Genomic DNA, 21,054 nt, shown 5'->3' with positions numbered 1-21,054 from the left:
ACCCTCAAAATGATGCTATAGAGCTCTGGCACACCAGAACAACAAGACAACAAGACACAAGGATGCCATCCAAATGCCATCACTCTGCTAAATAACCAATTCCCACAACATTGACAACATTGCCAAATTAACTACTAAGACTGTATTACTACCTGTTTCCCCAAAAATAAGACCCAACCAGAAAATAAGTCCTAGCATGATTTTTCAGGATGCTCGTAATTATATATACACACACACACACACACACACACACACACACACACACACATATGAATATATTTTATTTTTTCTTTATGTACACTGAGAGCATATGCACTAGGGACAAATTCCTTGTGTATCCAATCACACTTGGGCAATAAAGAATTATATCTATTCTATCTATAAATACTTTGCTTTGACTACCTGTATATATAGATTCTGAAGAGAGAACTTCTGAACAAAATTATAGAATTACCGTATTTTGCGGAGTAGAAGATGCTCCGGACTATAAGACGCACCTACCCTTTTTTGGTGAGAAAAAAAGAAATCTGCCTCTGCCTCCCAGCAATTTTGCCTCATTGCAGCAAACAGCAAATAGCCTCCTTTACTTTCATTTTTGTTTTCAGCAGCTTGATTAGCACAAGAAAAAAAAATCTGCTCCCAGCAATTTACCTCCTTGCAGCAAGCAGCAGAGGCCTGTGCAGCAATAGGCAATGGAAATCCCTGCAGCCTGAAACAGCTGAGAGTCGGGAGGCTGATCCAAGGGACAATCAACTTGTGCTAATTAGGTTGTGCTGAAGCTGAAATGGGCTGTTTCTTCTTGCTGCTTGCTGCAAGGAGGTAAATTGTTGGGAGGCAGAGGCCAAAGGGTGGGAGCCAGTACGAAGGGCTACATTCAGTGTATAAGACGCACCCAAATTTTCACCCCCTTTTAGGGGGGAAAAAGTTGCATCTTATACTCCGAAAAATACGGTATATTCAAACAGAATCTTTACAGCACGAAGAGTCAACAAGTTTTTAGAGTGACCCAGGGTAAAATATTTACTTCTCTAGTTTTTGTTATGATGTCCTGTTAATTTGTTTCTCCGGTTTGGGAAGGAGAGATGTCAAACTGGCTCTTGTGCCCCAGATCTACAGTGCCATTCATGGCCCTCTATGTGGTGTTGGTCCTTCCTGGAACTTAAAACCTTTCTCCTAGACTAGGGCAGAGGTAGAATGGATTTCACAAAATAAAACATTTTGTTCCCAGAGCATCAAGCAGGCAGGACAGTCCTCTCTTCTGGTGAACTTTATAAAGAGTCCATGGGAATCAAAGTCCAGCTTGTGTATTTTTGATCGGTTATTGATTAAAAAAAAAAAAAAGAAAGTCCTACCGGACAGTGTCCTCTTGATGTGATTAAGACACAGAAAAACCAGCTTATCACTCACCCCGCCCCCAATTTGGACAATCTCCAGGGAGAATTGTCTACCTGAAGGAGAGGTTTACGTCAAAACCGCCTCCCTTCTTTGTTCTTCAGAGCCTGATGTTGAAAAAAAAAATCAGTGCTGTCACTCCACCCATTTTGGCAGCTGAGAGCAACGACAAATACATTTATGCTGGACTTAAGGTTGAAGTCCATTTTCATAGGATGTGTTTGTTTTTATGGTAGTGGGAGAGAGAGAGAGAGCAGGTTGTTTGCATGGAGTCCAGCCAAGGCCTTGGTGCCTGAACATTTTGCTCTCCGAATGCATCATTACCCTGCAACCTTGAAAAAGAAAAAAAAGTAGGGCTACTACTCAGCAGTATGTTGTAATTCCTCCAGTTTTGTTCCCATGTAACCTAGGACAGGGGTCTCCAACCTTGGCAACTTTAAGCCTGGCAGGCTTCAACTCCCAGAATTCCCAGCAAAGCTGGCTGGGAATTCTGGGAGTTGAAGTCCGCCAGGCTTAAAGTTGCCAGGGTTGGAGACCCCTGCCCTAGGAGATCAGTTAGACTCAGGACTTGGGAGGGGAGCAAAATCACACCGGCCTCCGCACTATTCTATCAAAGTGATAATTCAATATTTGAAATGAACAGAGGGATCTGGACCAGTGTTTTTCTTATTAGACAAGAAGGTGGCAGTCATGGAAAGAACTTTGATAATACTCCTTTTTGCATAGACATTAGTAACAGAGATAGTGATAGCAGTGTCATTTTGTGTGTGTCTGATTAGCAATAGAGAGGGAGAAAACTGGTTCTTCAAGTTCGTGGCACTGTAAGCTTTGAATTCCCCTAAAGCATGTTCCTGAAGAAGATACACATTTCTGCCTGCACTGTAGTCAATTCTTTCCTTTCTTAAATTGCCGTCCAAAATACTTCCATTTTTTTTCAAAACAAACTTTCAAAGAAAAGGCATGTTAACTTCGTGAGAAGTAGCTCCCACTGACTGCTAGTCACCACTTCAGGCCACTGTTGCTAAAATCATATTATACGATTATATTTAATACTTTATTCATCCTAGATTCGATAGTGGAGCTGTAGTAGTTTCTGACTTTCTCTGGAGCAGTGTAGGGTCCAGCATCATTCCCCTGCAAATAATTGGCACTGGTCACTTCCAAATTTTCAAGCCAAAATAGCAATCTATCCACCATTCCAGAATTAGCAGACAATCTCATATGATTGTCTGTGTTTGATACTAGAATCATATTATTTCTGGCTCAGCTACACTACAGAGCCGGTTTGGTGTAGTAGCATCAGGCTAGAAACCAGGAGGTTGTGAATTCTAGTCCCGCTTTAGGTATGCAGTGTATCTTAAATGCCAGGGTTGGCATTTAATTAACAATGTTAATTGTTTGTTATTGTTTTTAATCATGGGGCCAAATTTATATATATCTTTTTAATTGTATTTTAATGTTTGTAGTTTATGCTTTTACTTGGCTGTTCACCGCCCTGAGTCCACAGGGAGAAGGGCGGTATACAAATTTAAAAATAAATAAATAAATAAATAAAATACCGCCCCTCCCCCAAGTAATGTTTTTGTTTGCAACAATGCATCTTTGCAGGGTTTCTGAGTGGGCTGCTTTCCCCCTGGTAGAAACTTTACTCGTCTGCTTCCTATGTTCATTTTGGGTTCTGACCCAATCCTGAAAGAGTCAGGCAAAATAGGTCTTCCAAGTGCCAAGAAGTATAGCAGCTTTGTTATTTTGCATCTTCTCCTCATAGTAACCATTCAGCTGTCCCAACAGTGCTTTTTCAAGAGGCAACTGGACTTTCTTGTTTTTCTTTGAAGACATTTCGCTTCTCATCCAAGAAGCTTCTTCAGCTCATGAAGATGGATGACTGAGAATCTCCATAGACATTTAGCTAACCATTCAGCTGTTTTAAGATTACCAAGCAATAATACAACATGAGTTAAACCTAATGGATGAAGAGAAATATCGACTGAATGCCATTCTTTGCTATTGATTAGTTGGAACGACTGCTGACTGTCCTACGGGATTTTCTCTAATGTGTTAAGAATTGCCGGCAATGAAGATGTTCACAGGACAAATGCCTTTCAAGGCAGGAGTAGGAATAGTAGCAGTTGTGTAATAATACCAATAAGTTATTTTAGTAGCTTTTCATTATAGTGAACAATTATTATGTTTGCTTTTTTAAGAATTTGAGATGATCTACCTCCAATGGTGGTATTCAGCCGGTTCTATCCGGATCGCGCAATCCGGTAGCGGCAGTTGCGGGAGGCTCCGCCCACCCGCCCAACAGCCTGGACGCCATCACGTCCCGTTTTTTGATGCTCTGCGCATGACCGCATGCTCACATTTGCGAACCGGTAGCGAAGGTAAGTGAATATCACCCCTGTCTACTTCTAAATAACAACAAGTAGGAAGCAAGAAGGAAGTCAGTTAGTCGTGAGCTTCCTACGTCGGGGAAACCACGTTAGACTATTTAGAGTTCGTTTGCTCCTGTCAGACACATTTTATGGGCTGGATGCATCATTTTGGTAGAAAAAGGAACCAGGCAACATTTAACAGATTAACAGAGTTGGAAGGGACCTTGAAGGTCATCTAGTCCAACCCCCTGCCCAAGCAGGAGATCCTACATCTGCCTCTATCTAGGATCGAACTCACAACCTTCTGATTGTGAGGTAAGAGCTATACCTCTAGGCCACAGCAGAAACATTTCTTAAACAACTTTCAAGTAAGAACACATTAATGATACCTCACTTCTTTATAGCAATACTGTTGATGCCAAATGACATTTTTATATACATGAGCCACATTTTATTTCCCAATGGAACCAGAAGCAACCACTAGAGTGCTGTGCAAAATCTTTATTTACTAAAAAGAAAAAAAAGGGGAGAGCATTCTATTCCTTCCTCAGACACCATCCTTTAAATTATCTTTCTCCGATCTGGTGTGTTCTCCAGTTTTGTTGGAATTACAACTCTCACAATGACTAGCCATTAAATTAGTCCCTTTGTATGAGACAAAGGGGGTGACTTTTCAACATTCAATTGTTTAAATATGATTTTATTTGCTTAAAAAAAAACCCCGGCACCACCAAAGCACAGTAGGAATCAAAATACCTTAGATGCAGTAACAGCTTCCCCACCCCCAGACTTTGCATTTTCAATGTAGGCACCCCTATGGTTCAAATGAGGCAGGGGAAAAGAAAAGAGAATAAAACGAAACAACAGGAAAGGCAGCGAGAGTTTATGAAGATTTCAACGGAGGAATGGTCATATTCCTAAATCAACAAAGTCTCCTCCTCAAGAGTTCTGGCGAGCTATTTACAACGAAGAGTGCACATTTTAAGGCCCTAGGCCTTAAACTGCCTGAGAATAATCAAGTCTGAATTCCAAAAATGGCAAGTCAGTAACAGATAAGTCTATTGGATGAATAAGCCTGACAGGCAGAAGATCTCTTTTTATTCTGGAAAGGAAAAAATGCAGAGGTCAGTCCTTATTCGACAAGGGTAAGGGGAGAGCAGGATGGTTAAAGGACAGGATATGTGCAAAAAGCTGTAACTGCTACATCATTTCTGTTCCCTTCTGAAGCAGAGATCAACATTGCCTAGGAAATTGTCAAAAGGCAACAATGGTCACCTTAAAAGCAAGTCTACAGCAGGATCAACCTTGGAAAATGGCAAGAGAAATCAAGTAATTCCTTGGAAGGCCCAGTTGTGGATGGCTTGCATCAGGATCCATTGTCCATCGCTTCTGAACTTGGTCTCTAGCGAGGCTAACTTAAAAGGCCTCACTGGTTCTGGAGATTCGCCAGGTCCACGTTTCTCAGCAATACACCTTAAGCAGAGGGGCTCCAGAGGAGTCTGTCTCTGTATCTTGGAAAGAAGAACCTCTACTTAATGGGGGTCCTGCAGGGGAACGGGAGGAAACAGGAAGAGTTATAGACATACAAAAAATAAAAGCTAGGAAAAAGCATACTGAAAGGGTAAGATGGAACAATATTTTGTAACCGTCGCTGCATAATATCAGTGGTGGAATTCAATTTTTTTAATTACAGATTCTGTGGGCATGGCTTGGTGGACATGGCAGGGGAAGGATATTGCAAAATTCCCATTCCCACCCCACTCCAGGGAAAGGATATTGCAAAATCTCCATTCCCACCCCACTCTGGGGCCAGCCAGAGGTGGTATTTGCCGATTCTCCAAACTACTCAAAATTTCTGCTACCGGTTCTCCAGAACCTGTCAGAACCTGCTAAATAGCACTCCTGCTGCGTATATAATTTCCCCCTAATAAAAATATCTCAATTTTGTGAATCATTTGAAAATTGTATTGATTTCTATAAAACTCTTTTTTACAATCTAGAATGTGAAGACGACTGTTGTAGAATGGACCTGTGACATTGCTATAATTTTTAGCTTCCCCCCCCCTCCAAAATAGGACAGGAAGCACTGGAAATGGATAAATATGAACTGTTCATTTTGGGATTCACTGATTAAAATGGGTTGTTTATGGAAAAGCGGGAAGTAAGATACGGAGTTTATGAGGCTGCAAATCAGAGGTGGTATTCAGCAGGTTCTGACCAGTTCTGGAGAACCGGTAGCGGAAATTTTGAGTAGTTTGGAGAACCGGTAAATATCACCTCTGACTGGCCCCGCCCCTATCTATTCTCTGCCTCCCAATTCCCAGCTGATCGGGAGGAAATGGGGATTTTGCAGTAACCTTCCCCTAGAGTGGGGAGGGAATGTAGATTTTACAGTATCCTTCCCCTGCCACGTCTACCAAGCCACGCCCACCAAGCCACACCCACCAAGCCACACCCACAGAACCAGTAGTAAAAATTTTTGAATCCCACCACTGGACTGCAAATGGTAACTATCAGGTTTATAAGTGCTAAAAAGGAGGTCAGAAATGGCTTCCTTAAACATCTTTTCTTTCTTTTTTGCTTTGCTTTTTGCTGACCTTCACTTTTTCCCATTCTTTTTAATTTGTTTTCTTTTTTTCTACCCTTTTGTAACTTTTTAATCTTACGTAAAATTCTTTTTCAATAACCCACACACGCATGCACACACGATAGGACAGGAAGCCACTCATGCGAGTGAAGAGGAAAAAACAACAACAGTCAAACGGTGCAAATTCCAACAAATGTAAACAGTTGAAATAATGGACAAGAAAAATACATAGTACAGTCCTCGATTTCTGTTCTTTTAGCAGCGTAATCCAGGTGCTGCATTCAAGAACTGAGATGCTGAGAAAAATGGTTCTGCTTGTTTTGGTTGAAAAGGAAAATCCTTCTCAGCGTTTTAAAAATCCCATTTCTGCTTGTCGAGAGAAAGAACATTAAAGCCTCAGAAACTCCAAGACCTTGAACCACATTCCATCGACCTCCCATTGCCCATTTGTAAGAGACTCTCTGTAGCCAAGAGAGTGGGATGTATGCTTTAAAACCAGAAAGATAAATAGCTCACATTCTCAGCCAGCTTTAACCACGCTGTGATGATGGATACCCAGCCCTGTTTATACCTGCCCCAAGAGCCCATGTTAAACCAAAGAAATTCACCCAGCCATTCCCACGTCCAGCTGAGAGGGTATAGCTCCAGGGGTGGGCTTCAAAAATCTCAGCAACGGGTTCTCTGCCTGGTTGCTGGGGGGGGCGTGGCCATAGTGGGTGTGGCATAGTTGGCCTCCTGCACCACGGTGGGGGGAGCATTTTTCACCCTCCCCAGGCTCCGGAGGCTTTTCTGGAGCCTGCAGGAGAGCGAAAATGGCCTCCCCTGGGCTCCGGAGGCTGGAAATGGCCTGTTTCTGGCCTTCCGGAAATTCCAGTAGGCCCATTTTTCGCCCTCCCAGAGCCTCCAGGCGACCCCTGTACTTACCTGGCATCCAAAACAGGCCGCATGGAGACTCCTGGGAGGGGCGGGGATGGGGAGGGGTGGGGTGGGGTGGGGCCAGCCAGGCATAGGATTTGGGGGTTCACTGAACTGGGCAGAATCCTAGCTAGAGGATCACCCGAACCTGTGTGAACCCCCAGCAGCACACCCCTGTGTAGCTCAACCAAGCCATTATAGAAATAGTAGCGATGTCTTTTGAGTTGATCTCAACTCCTGGGAGGTACACGAAGACATCCCTGTGATTCCCTTGGGAACGACGAGGACATGTTTTGTCCCTTTTAGCATGGTTAAGTGTCCTTCAAACCTAGCTAAGGAGCACTGTTGATGTAGCATCAGGTGCTTCAACTCTCCAGGTAAAGAGTAAAACAGCCACCTGGCTTCTTTTCAAAACAGGCCTGGGCAAAATGTTTACTGCCTGATAAAACACAGTTAAAAATCACTGCTTCAATAAGAACTAGAATCTTTTCCTCTTGTTATATTTTGGCCTTTATCAAGGGGCACTAGTAAAAAATAAGATTCAATTTTTAAATTCTTTTTTTCCTTATTCATTTTTAATCTCTATTTTTTTAAAACAAAACAAAACAAAATCCACTGCTTATCTTCTGACTGCATTAGATTGTAGTTGAATAGGAATGACAAGATCATTTTTCCAGTTTTCTTGGTATGAAGAAACTTGGGGGGCGCTAGAAGTAGGCTTTGGATGAGGACTGTGACCTGACTTCAATCTGAGTGCCCAAAGTGAATTCAGAAGTTTAGAATTAGCGAGTTGTCTGATCACCTATATGTTTTACCCAGGTTTGAAGCCTTTTCTTTATGGGTCACTCTGCTCTATTTCTCACTTGACTTCATTGGGGTGGCTTCAGGACGATAGTAAAAGCTATAGAAAGACCCTGCACTATTGAGGCATTCTCTCAATTATTTTAAAAGGGGAAATATATTTATGAAAAGGAATACAGTAACATGGAAACCCTTCAGAGTCCCAGGCAAGCAACGAGCCCTCTTAGAAATAAGCAGCCATGAGGGCTAGATTCTTCTTTTTAGTAAAATCTGAAGGATTATTTACTTCCCAGTTGACACGATGGAGTCTCCATTAAAGGCCAGAGTTAATATTGCATAATTATATTCGTTTATTTTCCCCCTTCCCTTGAATTTTTTGGTTATCAGGCACTGGAAAACAGAATTCAGAAATTGGAGAATTTCAGATGGCATTAAAAAGCCATGACAAGTTCCTAGCCCTTAAGGCTGTGATGCCTTAAGAAACCTCAGAAGCCAGCAAAACCTGAAGCACCTCATTACAGCATGCCAAGGACAAAATGTTCATACCTTGAATACCATTTGCCTCTCTCCATGGCTATCAGGAAAAGAATAATATTAAATTTTATGTATGTATGTATATATATATTACAAACTATGTTATGTTTATTTATTTGTGTATATGGGCACTTGCTCATGGTTAAGACCCAGTATTAGAATTGTTCAAATGGATTTAATTTAATTCTTGAGTGGTTTATTTTGCTTCGAGTGAACAGGCAAAAATCCCAGTCAACCATGATTTCAAAACTAATATTTTTGCATGTCATGATAGCTACAGGTAGTCCTTAACTTATGACCACTTATCTAACAACTGTTCAAATTTATGACGATGCTGAAAAAAGCGATTTACAGCCAATCCTCACACTTACGCCCACTGCATTGTCCTTATGGTCACATGATGAAAATTCAGGCGCTTGGCAACTGGCACGTATTTAAGATGGTTCCAGCATCCTTTCATCCTGTGATTATTATTTATGAGCTTCTGACAAGCAACGTCAGTGAGGAAAGGGGGATTTGTTTAATGACCCCATGATTCACTTAACAACCAGAGCAAAAAGGATATCGGATTCTTGAGATGGCGCCATTGCTGATCAAATGTATTTTGTGTGTGTGTGTGTTTCAATATGGCTGGGTTTGACATGTTTGATTTTATCCTTCATTTATTGTACACTGCCTAGAATAACTTCTTATGAGATGGCCGGTCATATAAATTTTATAAATAAATAAGCTAGTAAAGACCTAATCAGGGCAATCTTTTTAAGAGCAAAATTTCCGTAATTATCTACCCTATCTGTATCATTTGAATTAAATCACTTGCCTACATGGGTGCTTTATTCTCAGTTACGATATATTTTAACGTTTGTATTATTTTAACTCTTTTTATTTTTAAAAAAAATTTTGTTCACTGCAGAGTCACTTGGTGAGATGGGGTGGCCAATACAGAAATAAATATACACCCATTATGTCTGTGCTGTTTCAGAACTTTATGAGGGCTTAAATTAAAAAGTAGCTAAAAAATATTCTTGGCACCCAGTTATGTGATTTTCGATACTCCAAAGCAATAAATCCCAGCACATGCAATACAGCCAAAGCAACAACATCAATGGGACATCATTCATAAGCACACCATGTCTAAGGCAGCCTTAAAAAGCTGCATTTTGGATGGCTCTCCTAAAAATCAACAGGTTGGGGGTCGTATAATTTTTCAGGGTGTCTATGTGCTATTCCAAAGGGGATTGTGGCTGTAACCAGTGGTGAAATGCAAATTATTTTGCTACCAGCTCTATGGGCGTGGCTTGGTGGGTGTGGCTTGGTGGGGGCATTAGCAATGTTGAATTCAACAATTCAATTCATGATAGCCAACACCCATATAGATCTGTGTGAATGCTCAGCATGGGTGCTACACTGTAAGGCTGTGCAAAGCTCCGAAGGGGCGGGAGCCTCACTTTGACAATGCTTTGAAGTCTTCATAAAGTAACATGGGCCTTTACTTTTATAGAGCAAAACAGAACTGCCCCATTGCTTTATCCTGTTCTAGGGAGCTTCAGGAAGCACTAGCAAAGGATTTTGTGCATATAATTCTGGGTGGGCCAGAGACAGGAGTGGGCTGCTGGGGGTTCGCAGGGGTTCGGGAGAACCTCTAGCAAAGATTCTGTGCAGTTTGGAGAACCCCCAAATCCCACTCCTGGCTGGCCCTGCCCGCCCCTCCCAGCAGTCCCCACGCGACCTGTTTTGGATGCAAGTAAGTGCAGGGTGCACGCCGCGGAGGCTTGGGGAGAGTAAAAAACAGGCCTACTGGAAGTTCGGGCCCATTTCTGGCCTCCAGAGGGCCTCCAGATCTTGGGGAGGTCGTTTTCGCCCTCACGGAGGCTCGAGGAAAGCCTCTGGAGGGCCTCCGGAGCATGGGGAGGCAGTTTTCACCCTCACAAGGCTCGAGGAAAGCCTCCAGAGCCCGGGGAGGGCAAAAATGCCCCCCCGCCGTGGTACAGGAAGCCAACTAGGCCACGCCCACCATGGCCACGCCCATCCAGCAACCAGGCAGAGAACCCCTTGCTAAAATTTTTGAAGCCTACCCTTGGCCAGAGACCTCAAAAGCAACATAAAATGCATTAGGCATTTGGGTAAGGGGTTACCTCCACATCTAGACTAGCTGAATGAAGGTCACCTTGCACTGGTCAGAGAAATCATCGCATGAGATGGAGAAGGGGAAGCAAGCCCACCAGGGCATAGATTCTCGTTGTGAAAATGCGACAGTAAATTCTGTACAACCAAAGCCAGACGAGACTTCCTTCTAAATGCAGAAAGATGGTCTCACTCTCCCAATACACGTAACTATTATTGCAGTGTAATTTGTTTTTAAAGAGAACCAGTATGGTGTAGTGGTTAAGGCACTGGGCTAGAAACTGGGAGACCAGGAGTACTAATTCTGTTTTAGGCATGAAGCTAGCTGGGTGACCTTGGGCCAGTCACTGTCTCTCAGCCCTAGGAAGAAGCAGGCAATGACAAATCACTTCCGAAATCTTGCCAAGAAAAGTCCCTTCCCAGGGACTTCTCCAGGAAGTCATCAGGAGTCAACAATTACTTGAAGGCACAATCGACCAATCCAATATAAATCAGTGCAATAACTTGGTAGAAAACCATTCGTTCTTCCTTGCAGTAGGTCAAATGGCAGATGTCTGTAAGTTTTCCCATCGCCCCATTTCTTTCGTGAAAGCAACCGTGGCCCAACCATCGTAAGCCCCCCCCAAACCCCAAACATCCTAAAATATGTCAAGAAAACTCACCTGCTATGTTGTAGGCACCTTGCCTCATGTTTCTGGCTTGCATATCTGCTGTCGTTTCTACCGATATCTGCACAGGTAAATCTGAAAGGCAGTTAGCAGAGAGGTTGGCATTTGAATAGACGCCCCAACTCAGGTGGGTCAGGTGACATATCTTTGGATTCGCCTGAGAGTGTCAACTAAAGTGACAAAAATGTTGGATCAGTTATGGATGCCAGGCAGAGGAATGCTTCGCAAAGAGCGATAGACTTTGCTACCTGAAGGTCAGGATCCAGGAAAGAAACTGTTTATCTCAGAAGCAGTCAAACGAGAAGACATTATCCTGCTGTCACAGCAGGGGTGAAATGCTCCCAGTTCGGACCGGATCGCCTGATCCGGTAGCGATGGTGGCAGGTGGTTCGGAGAACCAGTAGCAAAAATCCCTGGGCCCCCCCATGCCCAGCTGAGCTGTGCGATCATCAGAGGCTTTTTTCTTTTTTACTTTTAAAAGCTTTTTTTTGGCCGAAGAAAAAATGCTTTTAAAAGTAAAAAAAAAAAGTCTCTGATGATCGCGCGGCTCAGCTGTGATTGTCAGAGCCTTTTAAAAGCATTTTTTCTACAACCTCTTGTAGAAAAAATGCTTTTAAAAGTAAAAAAAAAAAAGTTGGCCACACCCACCCAGTCACATTACCTCCCCAAGCCACGCCCACAGAACCGGTAGTACATTTCACCACTGTGTCACAGGTCTGAGCTTTTATCTAACAGAGGAGGTTTAATTTCATAGAGAACTGAACCATTCCATTGTAAAATGGGAATCCCAGACTGAGAGAAAGGCTGGGCACCAGATGGGACTGTAAAATATGTACAGGTAAGTCCTCGACTTACAACTGCTCACTTAGTGACCATTCAAAGTGACAACAGCACTGAAAAAAAGTGACTTATGACCATTTTTCACACTTACGACCATTGCTGCATCCCCATGGTCACATGATTTACATTTGGATGCTTGATAATTGATGCGCATTTGTGAACATTGCAGTGTTCTGGGATCATGTGATCACATTTTTGCAAACTTCTGAAAAGCAAAGTCAACGGGGAAGCCAGATTCACTTAACGGCCATGTTACTCATTTAACAACTGCAGGGATTCACTTAACAACTGCGGCAAGAAAAGTTGTAAAATGGGGCAAAACTCACTTAATAAACTTCTCACTTAGCAACATAAATTTTGGGCTCAATGGTGGTTGTAAGGTGAGGACTACCTGTATACAGTCTTCATTTAGTTAACTGGTTCATTTAGGGGCCATTCACAGTTACCATAGTGATAAAAAGCAACTTTGCAACCAAACCTCACATTTACAATTTTGTAAAGCAAAGGAAAGCTGCAGTTAAAATCACAAGCACAGCTGTGGCTTCCATTCAGTGACCGCTTCGATTAGTGACTGAGTTGCCAGTCCCAATTGTGGTTGGTAAACACAGACTACTGGTAACAACAACATTAAAGCAGCTGCCAGTGCAAGCATAGTTCCCAGTTGAAGTCCAAGTATTTTTTGCAAAAGGGTATTTCTTCTCAGAGCAAAAAATATGCCTGCAGCACCAAATGCAGGGGTGAAATCCAGCAGGTTCTGACAGGTTCTGGAGAACCGGTAGCGGAAATTTTGAGTAGTTCGGAGAACCAGCAAATACCACTTCTGGCTGGTCCCAGAGTGGGGTGAGAATGGAGATTTTGCAATATCCTTCCCCCAGGAGTGGGGAGGGAATGGGGATTTTGCAGTATCCTTCCCCTGCCACGGCTACCAAGTCACGCCCACCATACCATGCCCACAGAACTGGTAGTAAAAATATTTGGATTTCACCACTGACCAAATGCAATTCCTTCTTTTCAATTATTATGTTTCGTGGGACCATAAATGGACCTTCTCTCAGAATCCTTCCCCCCCCCAAAAAAAATCACTGATTTGCTTTGGAGCTCAGCCGATGACCCTCTCGATGCTCTGGGAGGAAGGCGGACTGCTTATTCTGCTCTGGAAGGAAACACTGCAGTCTGCTGTACCTCTTCTGAGAACATTCTGTGTCCTGTGTAGGAGGATCCTGGGGGAGGTGGGTGACCTACAGTGTCCCAATTCTCCATTGCAAAACTGCCCCCCCCATTGCAAACCTAGACGCAATGGAGCCTAGGTTTCCATAGATATTTCTGTTTGGGGTACCAAAAAGAAAAGAACCTTGTTTTTCTTTATTTTTTCAGAGGAATGAGGGCCTCATGAGAGATCTTCCTCAAGTCAGTGGTGGGATTCAAATTGTTTTACTATGGGTTCTGTGAGTGTGGCTTGGTGGGTGTAGCTTGGTGGGGGTCATGTGACTGAATGGGCATGGCCAACTCAACATCACTCATGGCAAGATGGGGCGAGCAGCGAGCAGGTGGGCGGGGCGAGCGGCGAGGGGGCCAGCCAGAGGTGGTATTTGCCGGTTCAGCGAACCAGTTAAAATTTCCACTCTTGGTTCGCCCGAACTGGTCCGAACTGGCTGAATAACACCTCTGCTCAAGTTCCATATTCCCATTTGTGCATCCCCCCCCCCATCATTTGCTCTACTTTTGGACCCCAACATCACCTCCTCTCAATGCTGCCATCACCACTGCTTCCCTGAACAACCATTTCTATCCATGTAGGCAGTGCCTGGTCCCAGGCAGCCCGTGCCAGCTTCTGCCTGGGCACTGTAGCCTGTGGGCTGTGCCCCAGGGTTGAGAAAAGAGCAGGACGATACTTGTACCAAGGCAGCCTGGGAAATGGAAAAGCAGCGTGCCCAGACAGCAACTGCTGTTGTTCAGAAATGTTGATGCTCTCCTAGGTTGCATTTTGCATTCCAGGGAAGCAAGTGGTAATTCATTTGTATATATGCAAAATCCTTGTTGCAGAATAGAACTGTCTTCTACTGAGATGACTACCCTGTAGAATTTGAGGCAGTACGCTTTAATTACCTATGTCTGTATGTAAAACTAGGCAAATCTAAGACTCATTCTGTGAACGGTTATGCGTGCAGGGTAACAAATGGCCCCACGTGGGTATTGCTCAGTGAGAAATAAGCACCCCGCTCCCAGCTACTCTGGGTATGACATGAGAAATATGGAGGGCCACATGATTAGCCCGGGGTGAAATGCTTCCGGTTTGGACCGGTTCAGCCGAAGTGGTAGCGATGGCGGCTGATGGTTCGGAGAACCGGTAGCGATGGCGGCATGAGGCTCCGCCCACCTGCCCAGTCATCATTACTTCCTGGTTTTAACCAGGAAGTAACCTGTTTTTTACCCTTTGTGCATGCTCAGAAGGGTTTGAGCATGCGCAGAGGGTCCCCGCGCGCATGTGATGTGTGCGTGTACTTCCGAACCAGTTGGGAAGGTAAGTAGATTTCACCCCTGGATTAGCCCCACCCCTAAAGTCATGTGCTTCCTTTTTAGCCTCTCTCAAAATGGTACCCTGCAAATAAATGGCACCCCCAAAATGACCACCTATAGTTTCCCCAGCTATGCTGGTTGAGTCCAGTGGAAGTTGTAGCTTGACACAACTGAAGGATGTCTATGCAGATTCTCAGTCATCCAGGTCATAGTTGTCCCAAAGGTGCTTTATTTTTTTCAAGAGGCAACTGGACTTTCTGGTGTTTCTTTGAAGACATTTCGCTTCTCATCCAAGAAGCTTCTTCAGCTCTGACTGGATGGTTGGGGAATGGAAGGATTCAGTCATCCATTCAGTCAGAGCTGAGAAGCTTCTTGGATGAGAAGGGAAATGTCTCCGAAGAAAAAACAGAAAGTCCAGTGGCCTCTTGAAAAAAATAAAGCACCTCTGAGACATCTGAAGGATGTTACTTTTAGTGAAAAGTTATGCCAGGAAGTTTTTCTATTCATTTGCCTTACAGAGATTTGATTGACGTAGAAGAGAAAGACATAGATGTGTTTCACATTATAACACATACAGGTAGTCCTCGACTTACGCCCACAATCGAGCCCAACGTTTCTGTTGCTACATGAGACTGAGTGAGTTTTGCCCCACTTTACCACCTTTCTGGCCACGGTTGTTAAGTGAATCCCCACAGTTGTTCTGTTAGTAACACAGTTGTCACGTGAAACTTGCTTCCCCATTGACTTTGTCAGAAGGTCACAAAAGGGGATCCCATGACCCCGGGACATTGCAACCGTCATAAATATGAGTCAGTTGCTGAGTATAGAATTTTGATCATGTGACCATGGCGATGCTGCAATGGTCGTAAGTGTGAAAAACAGTCCCAAGTCACTTTTTTCACGGTCATTGTAACCAGTAGTGATTTTCACTTACCTTCGCTACCGGTTCAGAATTGTGAGCGTGTCTGTGCACGCACTCGCTTCGCTTATGCATGGTGCTTCTGCACATGCGCAGAACCTTCTGCACATGCACAAAGCGTCCATGATGACGTCCGGGTGGGTGGGCGGAGCCTCCTGTTGCTGCCGCTACCAGTTTGCCCGAACTGGGGCGAACCGGTAGAAACCCACCACTGATTGTAACGGTCACTAAACAAACTGTTTTAAGTCAAGGACTACCTGTACTCAGTACTGCCCTATATGTGGCACTCCAAATTGTGGTGTGTTTGGTTTCCCCCCTATTTGGTACCATGTTCTAACCCTAAAACTGAAGTTCATGCATACCTTCTTCACTAGTGAGGACAGATGCCAGCATAGTTTCATTGGCGCTATGAAGTGGGTTGCCCCGGCTGGTGATCTCTCCTGAACTTGGGAGATTCGGGGCAGGGACACGGGGTCGGACCCTGCTTTTCCGTGTGCTGATGCGTATGATGCCCCGGACCAGCCTACATTCGGCATCCTGCTCATCCAAATTGTAGTCCTGAGTAATGCTGTTGATGAGGTCTGAAATCTTGTTGGTCTTCTCCAGGAAGGCCGTGTCGGAGGTACACTTGGCCAACTCATCGATTTGGTGGACGCTGAAAAGCTCGGTGAGTTTCCGGAAGATGAGGCCGTCAATCTCCCTACTGGACATGGAGCTGTTGAGCTCGCCAAACTCAAGATCGGACTCGTGGAAGGAATAATGTTCCTCAGAGCTTCGGTGGCTAGTCGGGGCAGGCTGCTTCTCAATGCTGTGTTGAGGGAACCTCTCTGGCAGAGGTTCCTTGTAACATGAATCGGAGTCTGTGGCAGAGCTAGGGTTCCGGTTGGGATAAAGCGGGACCGGGACCCCTTTAAATTTCACATCAGGGTAGCTAAAACTGCTTCCCACTGTACTCTTCTCAGTTCGACTCCCATTCTTTTCATTGGGGGAACTGTTGGCTGGACTGTTAGTTGAACGTCCATTGCACTCCTGGTTCTTCCCATCCTCTGTCAAGGTACTGTTGTAGGAGATGCCGGCTCGGCAGTCCTTGAAGCAGCTCCCGCAGGTGATCAGGCAGCAGAAGATGGCTTTGGAGGTGTTCCAGACCTGGGAAAGACTGGGACAGCATGGGGGCGGGGGACTCTCTGCAGGTCTAGGGATGAAGGTATTTGTCTCGCCTTCCCCTCCGTGGGAATCGTTGGAATCCGTTTTGTAGGCTCTTCTATCCCGCCTGGGCCTGCGGATGTATTTAAGCTCCGGGGTAGAGCCGTTAAATACTTCCAGGCTAATATCACTTGTCCTAGGAGAACTGATCCTCTGTGGGACTGCAACATCTTGAGGGGACCGATGGAGGTGGCTTATGTTTTGGCAATGCCTTTGTTTCTTTCCCAGCATGACTCACCACCCCTAAAAGACCTGACAGAAAGAGGAAAAACACAAGAGAGAATTATTCCACATATGATCAGATCAGAGCTATCCAAATTGGGATATAATAAAGACCTTTATTGCTCCCTTCTAAGAGATAAGCCTTCCCTCTATCATCAATCAGAATAGAACTGGAGACCTTCTAGTCCAACCCTCTGCTCAAGCAGGAGACCTTATAATAGTGATGGCTAACGTTTTTGCCATCGCGTGCCGAAAGTGGGGGTGAGTGCAGGGGGAAATGCCACCAGATACCTGGGTCTTATTATCATATGTGGTGGACATGCGTAGAAGCAAAAAAATGCTGGACAAAAATACATACATGGCTGGAAAACATGACAAAGCAGAATACTGATTTAAAACCAGAAATATTTTTGTTGGGGGTTTTACCTGTAACTTATAGTAAAGAGAATGCATATTTAATTATCCAGGTATTAACTGCAGCTAGAATTGTATTTGCACAAAACTGGAAAAGTGAAGAGATCCCTACTGATGAGAATGTGATTAGGAAAATATTAGAATGTGCAGAAATGAATAGATTAACATTTGCAATTAAGGAGAAAGAACAAAATGAATTGTCAGTTTTGGAAGACAATTTTCTGTTTTGCTTCTTAACTGCCACATATTTTAGCTGGGGAAGTTGGGAGGGGGTTGTTGTTGGAGCGGTAGAAAGTTAGTTATAACAACATTCCATATTCAAGGACTTTTGCCTGCGCCTGCTGCAGACTGCCTGAAGGTTGTATCCAGTTGAGTTGATTGGACAATGTGATGAACTTGTCAGTGTGGGGCAGAGCTGTGAACTGTCAGCTGGGTGTGGAAAACCTGGAAGCTTTCAGATTCGGGTTTTCCCAGATGTGCCAACATGACATCTCTAATAAATTGGAACTTTGAGGAACCTCAGGCCTCAGAGATTTATTTCGTTGGGGGTGTTCCTTGGAACCCTGACATGAAGATTATATGCCATGGGAATTATTTTAGAGAATAAAAATGGAAGTTAAAAATAAAAGAAGATCAATGAAATGTAGAAAATATGTTGAGATAGAGATGTAAACAATATGATGATTGTTATTATGACTATTAGGATTATTATGTTTAATATTATTATATTCTTATTAGAAGATATGTTAAGAGGGAGAAATGAATAGATTTATTATGTTCAATACTACTATTGTAAGATCAGAGAATCAATATCAATGTAATGAATACTGTTGTAAATTTTGATAGTTGTTGCATGCGGTACTGCAGGCTACTTCTGCTGACTGCCAGCTGACTGCAATTTGGCAGTTCGAGTCCCACAGGCTCAAGGTTGACTCAGCCTTCCATCCTTCCGAGGTGGGTAAAATGAGGACCCAGATTGTCGGGGGCAATATGCTAACTCTGTAAACCGCTTAGAGGAGGCTGTAAAGCACTGTGAAGCAGTATATAAGTCTAAGTGCTATTACTATAAGTATGAGGATGTTTATGTCACTTTTTCAGTGCCATTGTAATTTTGTTATATTCTGAACCCTGGCACCTTGTTTATTCTTGGTGTGATTTATGCATAGCTACAGATGCCATATTAATCTCCAGGTTGGCGGATATGCTCTGTGCCATAGATGGGATTTCAGAAATCTGGCTTGACTGGGAATGTGTGCATCTGAGTGGTTTCGGTTTTACTTTCTGCCTCTAATTTAATTTACTTTCTGCTTCTTTTCTTAATTTGGTTTGACTTTCTGCCTCTTGCTCTGATTCCTCCTATATTTATTCCCTTCTTACAGGCAGATTTCATCACTTCAAAACCAAACTAAATGTATTCACTTTTCTGGAATCCCAATTCTGCACTTGCAAAAGCATCAGGCAGAAGTGTCACATGATATTTAACCTTTAAATCAGGGGTTAAAAGATTCAATGTATTTCCAAAGCACACACAGGATTGTTAGGAATTGGGACTGATATAGATATATTTAAGTGCAGAGCACATAGAGGTAGCGTTTGAATATATCCCAAGGCTTTACCTCAAGCCTACAGAAATGGTGTGAGGGAAGGACCTTGGGCGACAGGAGGAAGAGTCACAGACTGGACTTCCACCATGCAAAAGGTATCTTAGTCCAGCGGTCCCCAACTTTTCCAGCTTGGTGGCCTGGCATGTGGGGGGGGGGGGGAGGGGATAGTTCTGGGTGAGTGGCAGGTGTGTGCAAGTGCGTGCACAGAGCTCCATTTGCACACGCTCCTGCCACTTGTGCATGCAGTTCCACTCACGTGAGTGGTAGGCACTTGCAAAACTCCACTCAAGCGAGTGGAGCTGTGCATGGACGCTCGCAAGCCACTCGTGCTGCCTGGTTTCTAACTGGCCATGGCCCGGTAGTGAGCCGCTGCCTGGGGGTGGCGACCCCTGTCTTAACCGACAGAAGGAGGAAGGATGTGGGAAGCATCTCAGAAAGGATCCTGTCTTGTTTTCCAGAGAGTAAAAGAAAGAAGGGGGTAAATACTTTCAGTCTTGCAAGATTCTGTTAATGCAACCTTACAAAAAGGATACCAGCTAATCCTCCTGATTGCAGTTCTTCTCTTGACTATCTAACAAGGTGTCTTTTACAGGACTCAAAGTATTTCTTCCTTTTTCCTCCTTTTCCTCCTTTCCTCTCCTTCAGTGGACATGCCAGATGTCCAATCTTGGCTCTCCCTCCCAAGGTCATTCTTACATTTCATTATCTTACATTCCTGCGCCAACTCAGGAAGCTCAAACTGCCCAAGGAGCTGCTGATACAGTTCTATAGAGGAATTATTGAGTCTGTCATCTGCACCTCCCTAACTGTCTGGTTTGGCTCTGCAACCCAACAAGACAGACACAGACTTCAGAGGATAATTAGAACTGCAGAAAAAACAATGGCTACCAACCTGCCTTCCACTGAGGACCTGTATATTGCACGAGTCAAAAAGAGGGCTGTGAAAATATCTACAGACCCCTCGCATCCTAGACATAAATTGTTTTCAACTCCTACCCTCAAAACGATGCTATAGAGCACTACACACCAGAACAACTAGACACAAGGACAGTTTTTTCCTGAACGCCATCACTCTGCCAAACAAATAATTCCCTCAACACTGTCAAACTATTCACTAAGTCTGCATTACTATTATTATTGATCTTCTCATCGTTCCTATCACCCATCTCCTCCCACTTATGACTGTATGACTGTAACTTGTTGCTTATATCCTTACGATTTATATTGATATTGTTTCCCTAGTATGATTTGATTGCTTATTTGTACCCTGTGACAATCATTAAGTGTTGTACCTTATGATTCTTGACGAATGTATCTTTTCTTTTTATGTACACTGAGAGCTTATGCACCAAAGACAAATTCCTTGTGTGTCCAATCACACTTGGCCAATAAAGAATTCTATCTATCTATCTATTGCACCTACATTCTCTTCCCGTTTTCTGAGTTATTTTACCTTTTGCTTTGCCTTCTTATGGAAGCACTGAGGATCTATGGAGCTGCTTCCTCCATGACAGAAGATCCTGTGCTTGCAGAGGGAAAAAAAAAAAGAGAATTAACAGAATAACAGAATAAAATCATATAATGATTTGGCGGATAGGCTCTGATTCAGCACAGTTTCTATCTGGGGACAAACCAAAGATTATTCACAGAAAAAAAATACATGAGTTAGTTAAGAGAGATTCATGAAGAAAACTGCTCCATGCAAAACATCAAGTGAAATAATTTGGGGCTTCAAACTGAGCAGAGCATATTTTCTCTTCCCCCCCCACCAGTGCATAGCCTAAAATACTAGTCATTCTTACAACGATGTCCTGCCTTCTACCAGTAAAAAAAAAAAAAAAGAATAAATTAAGTAAATGAGGTATTTGCTGTCCTTTTACGGCAGCCAAAACCATCTGCCTAAAGCAGTTGCCTCGCCCTATCAAATGGGAGAGCTGGC

General features: G+C 43.7%; 1 protein-coding gene across 1 annotated transcript; it reads right to left on the bottom strand.

Annotated features, from left to right (window-relative positions):
* Positions 1 to 4,271: 4,271 nt before the first annotated feature.
* KDF1 (keratinocyte differentiation factor 1) lies at positions 4,272 to 20,586 on the bottom strand. Its single transcript, XM_070949683.1, has 4 exons — positions 20,569 to 20,586; positions 16,035 to 17,127; positions 11,391 to 11,471; positions 4,272 to 5,311 (listed from the first exon to the last, which is right to left on the bottom strand). The coding sequence occupies exons 2-4, from the start codon at positions 17,104 to 17,106 to the stop codon at positions 5,229 to 5,231; spliced, it is 1,236 nt and encodes a 411-aa protein (XP_070805784.1). The 5' UTR covers positions 17,107 to 17,127; positions 20,569 to 20,586; the 3' UTR covers positions 4,272 to 5,228.
* Between the last annotated feature and the right edge of the window lie 468 nt (positions 20,587 to 21,054).

The sequence above is a fragment of the Pituophis catenifer genome, unplaced genomic scaffold (assembly GCF_029215685.1).
Source record: "Pituophis catenifer annectens isolate HBS135680 unplaced genomic scaffold, rPitCat1.0.hap2 SCAF_9, whole genome shotgun sequence".
Classification (NCBI taxonomy): Eukaryota; Metazoa; Chordata; class Lepidosauria; order Squamata; family Colubridae; genus Pituophis; species Pituophis catenifer.
Note: the sequence above shows the minus strand (reverse complement) of the source record. Positions and strands in the feature narration are given on the sequence as shown.

What these genes read in the sequence shown, in the direction of transcription:
- KDF1 (XM_070949683.1), bottom strand. Translation starts at nt 17,106, where the DNA reads ATGCTGGGAAAGAAACAAAGGCATTGCCAAAACATAAGCCACCTCCAT. An exon ending in TGTCCTCACTAGTGAAGAAG is followed by an intron (nt 11,472 to 16,034) that starts GTATGCATGAAC and finishes ACTGCCTTTCAG; the next exon opens with ATTTACCTGTGCAGATATCG. An exon ending in AGGTGCCTACAACATAGCAG is followed by an intron (nt 5,312 to 11,390) that starts GTGAGTTTTCTT and finishes GTTCCCCTGCAG; the next exon opens with GACCCCCATTAAGTAGAGGT.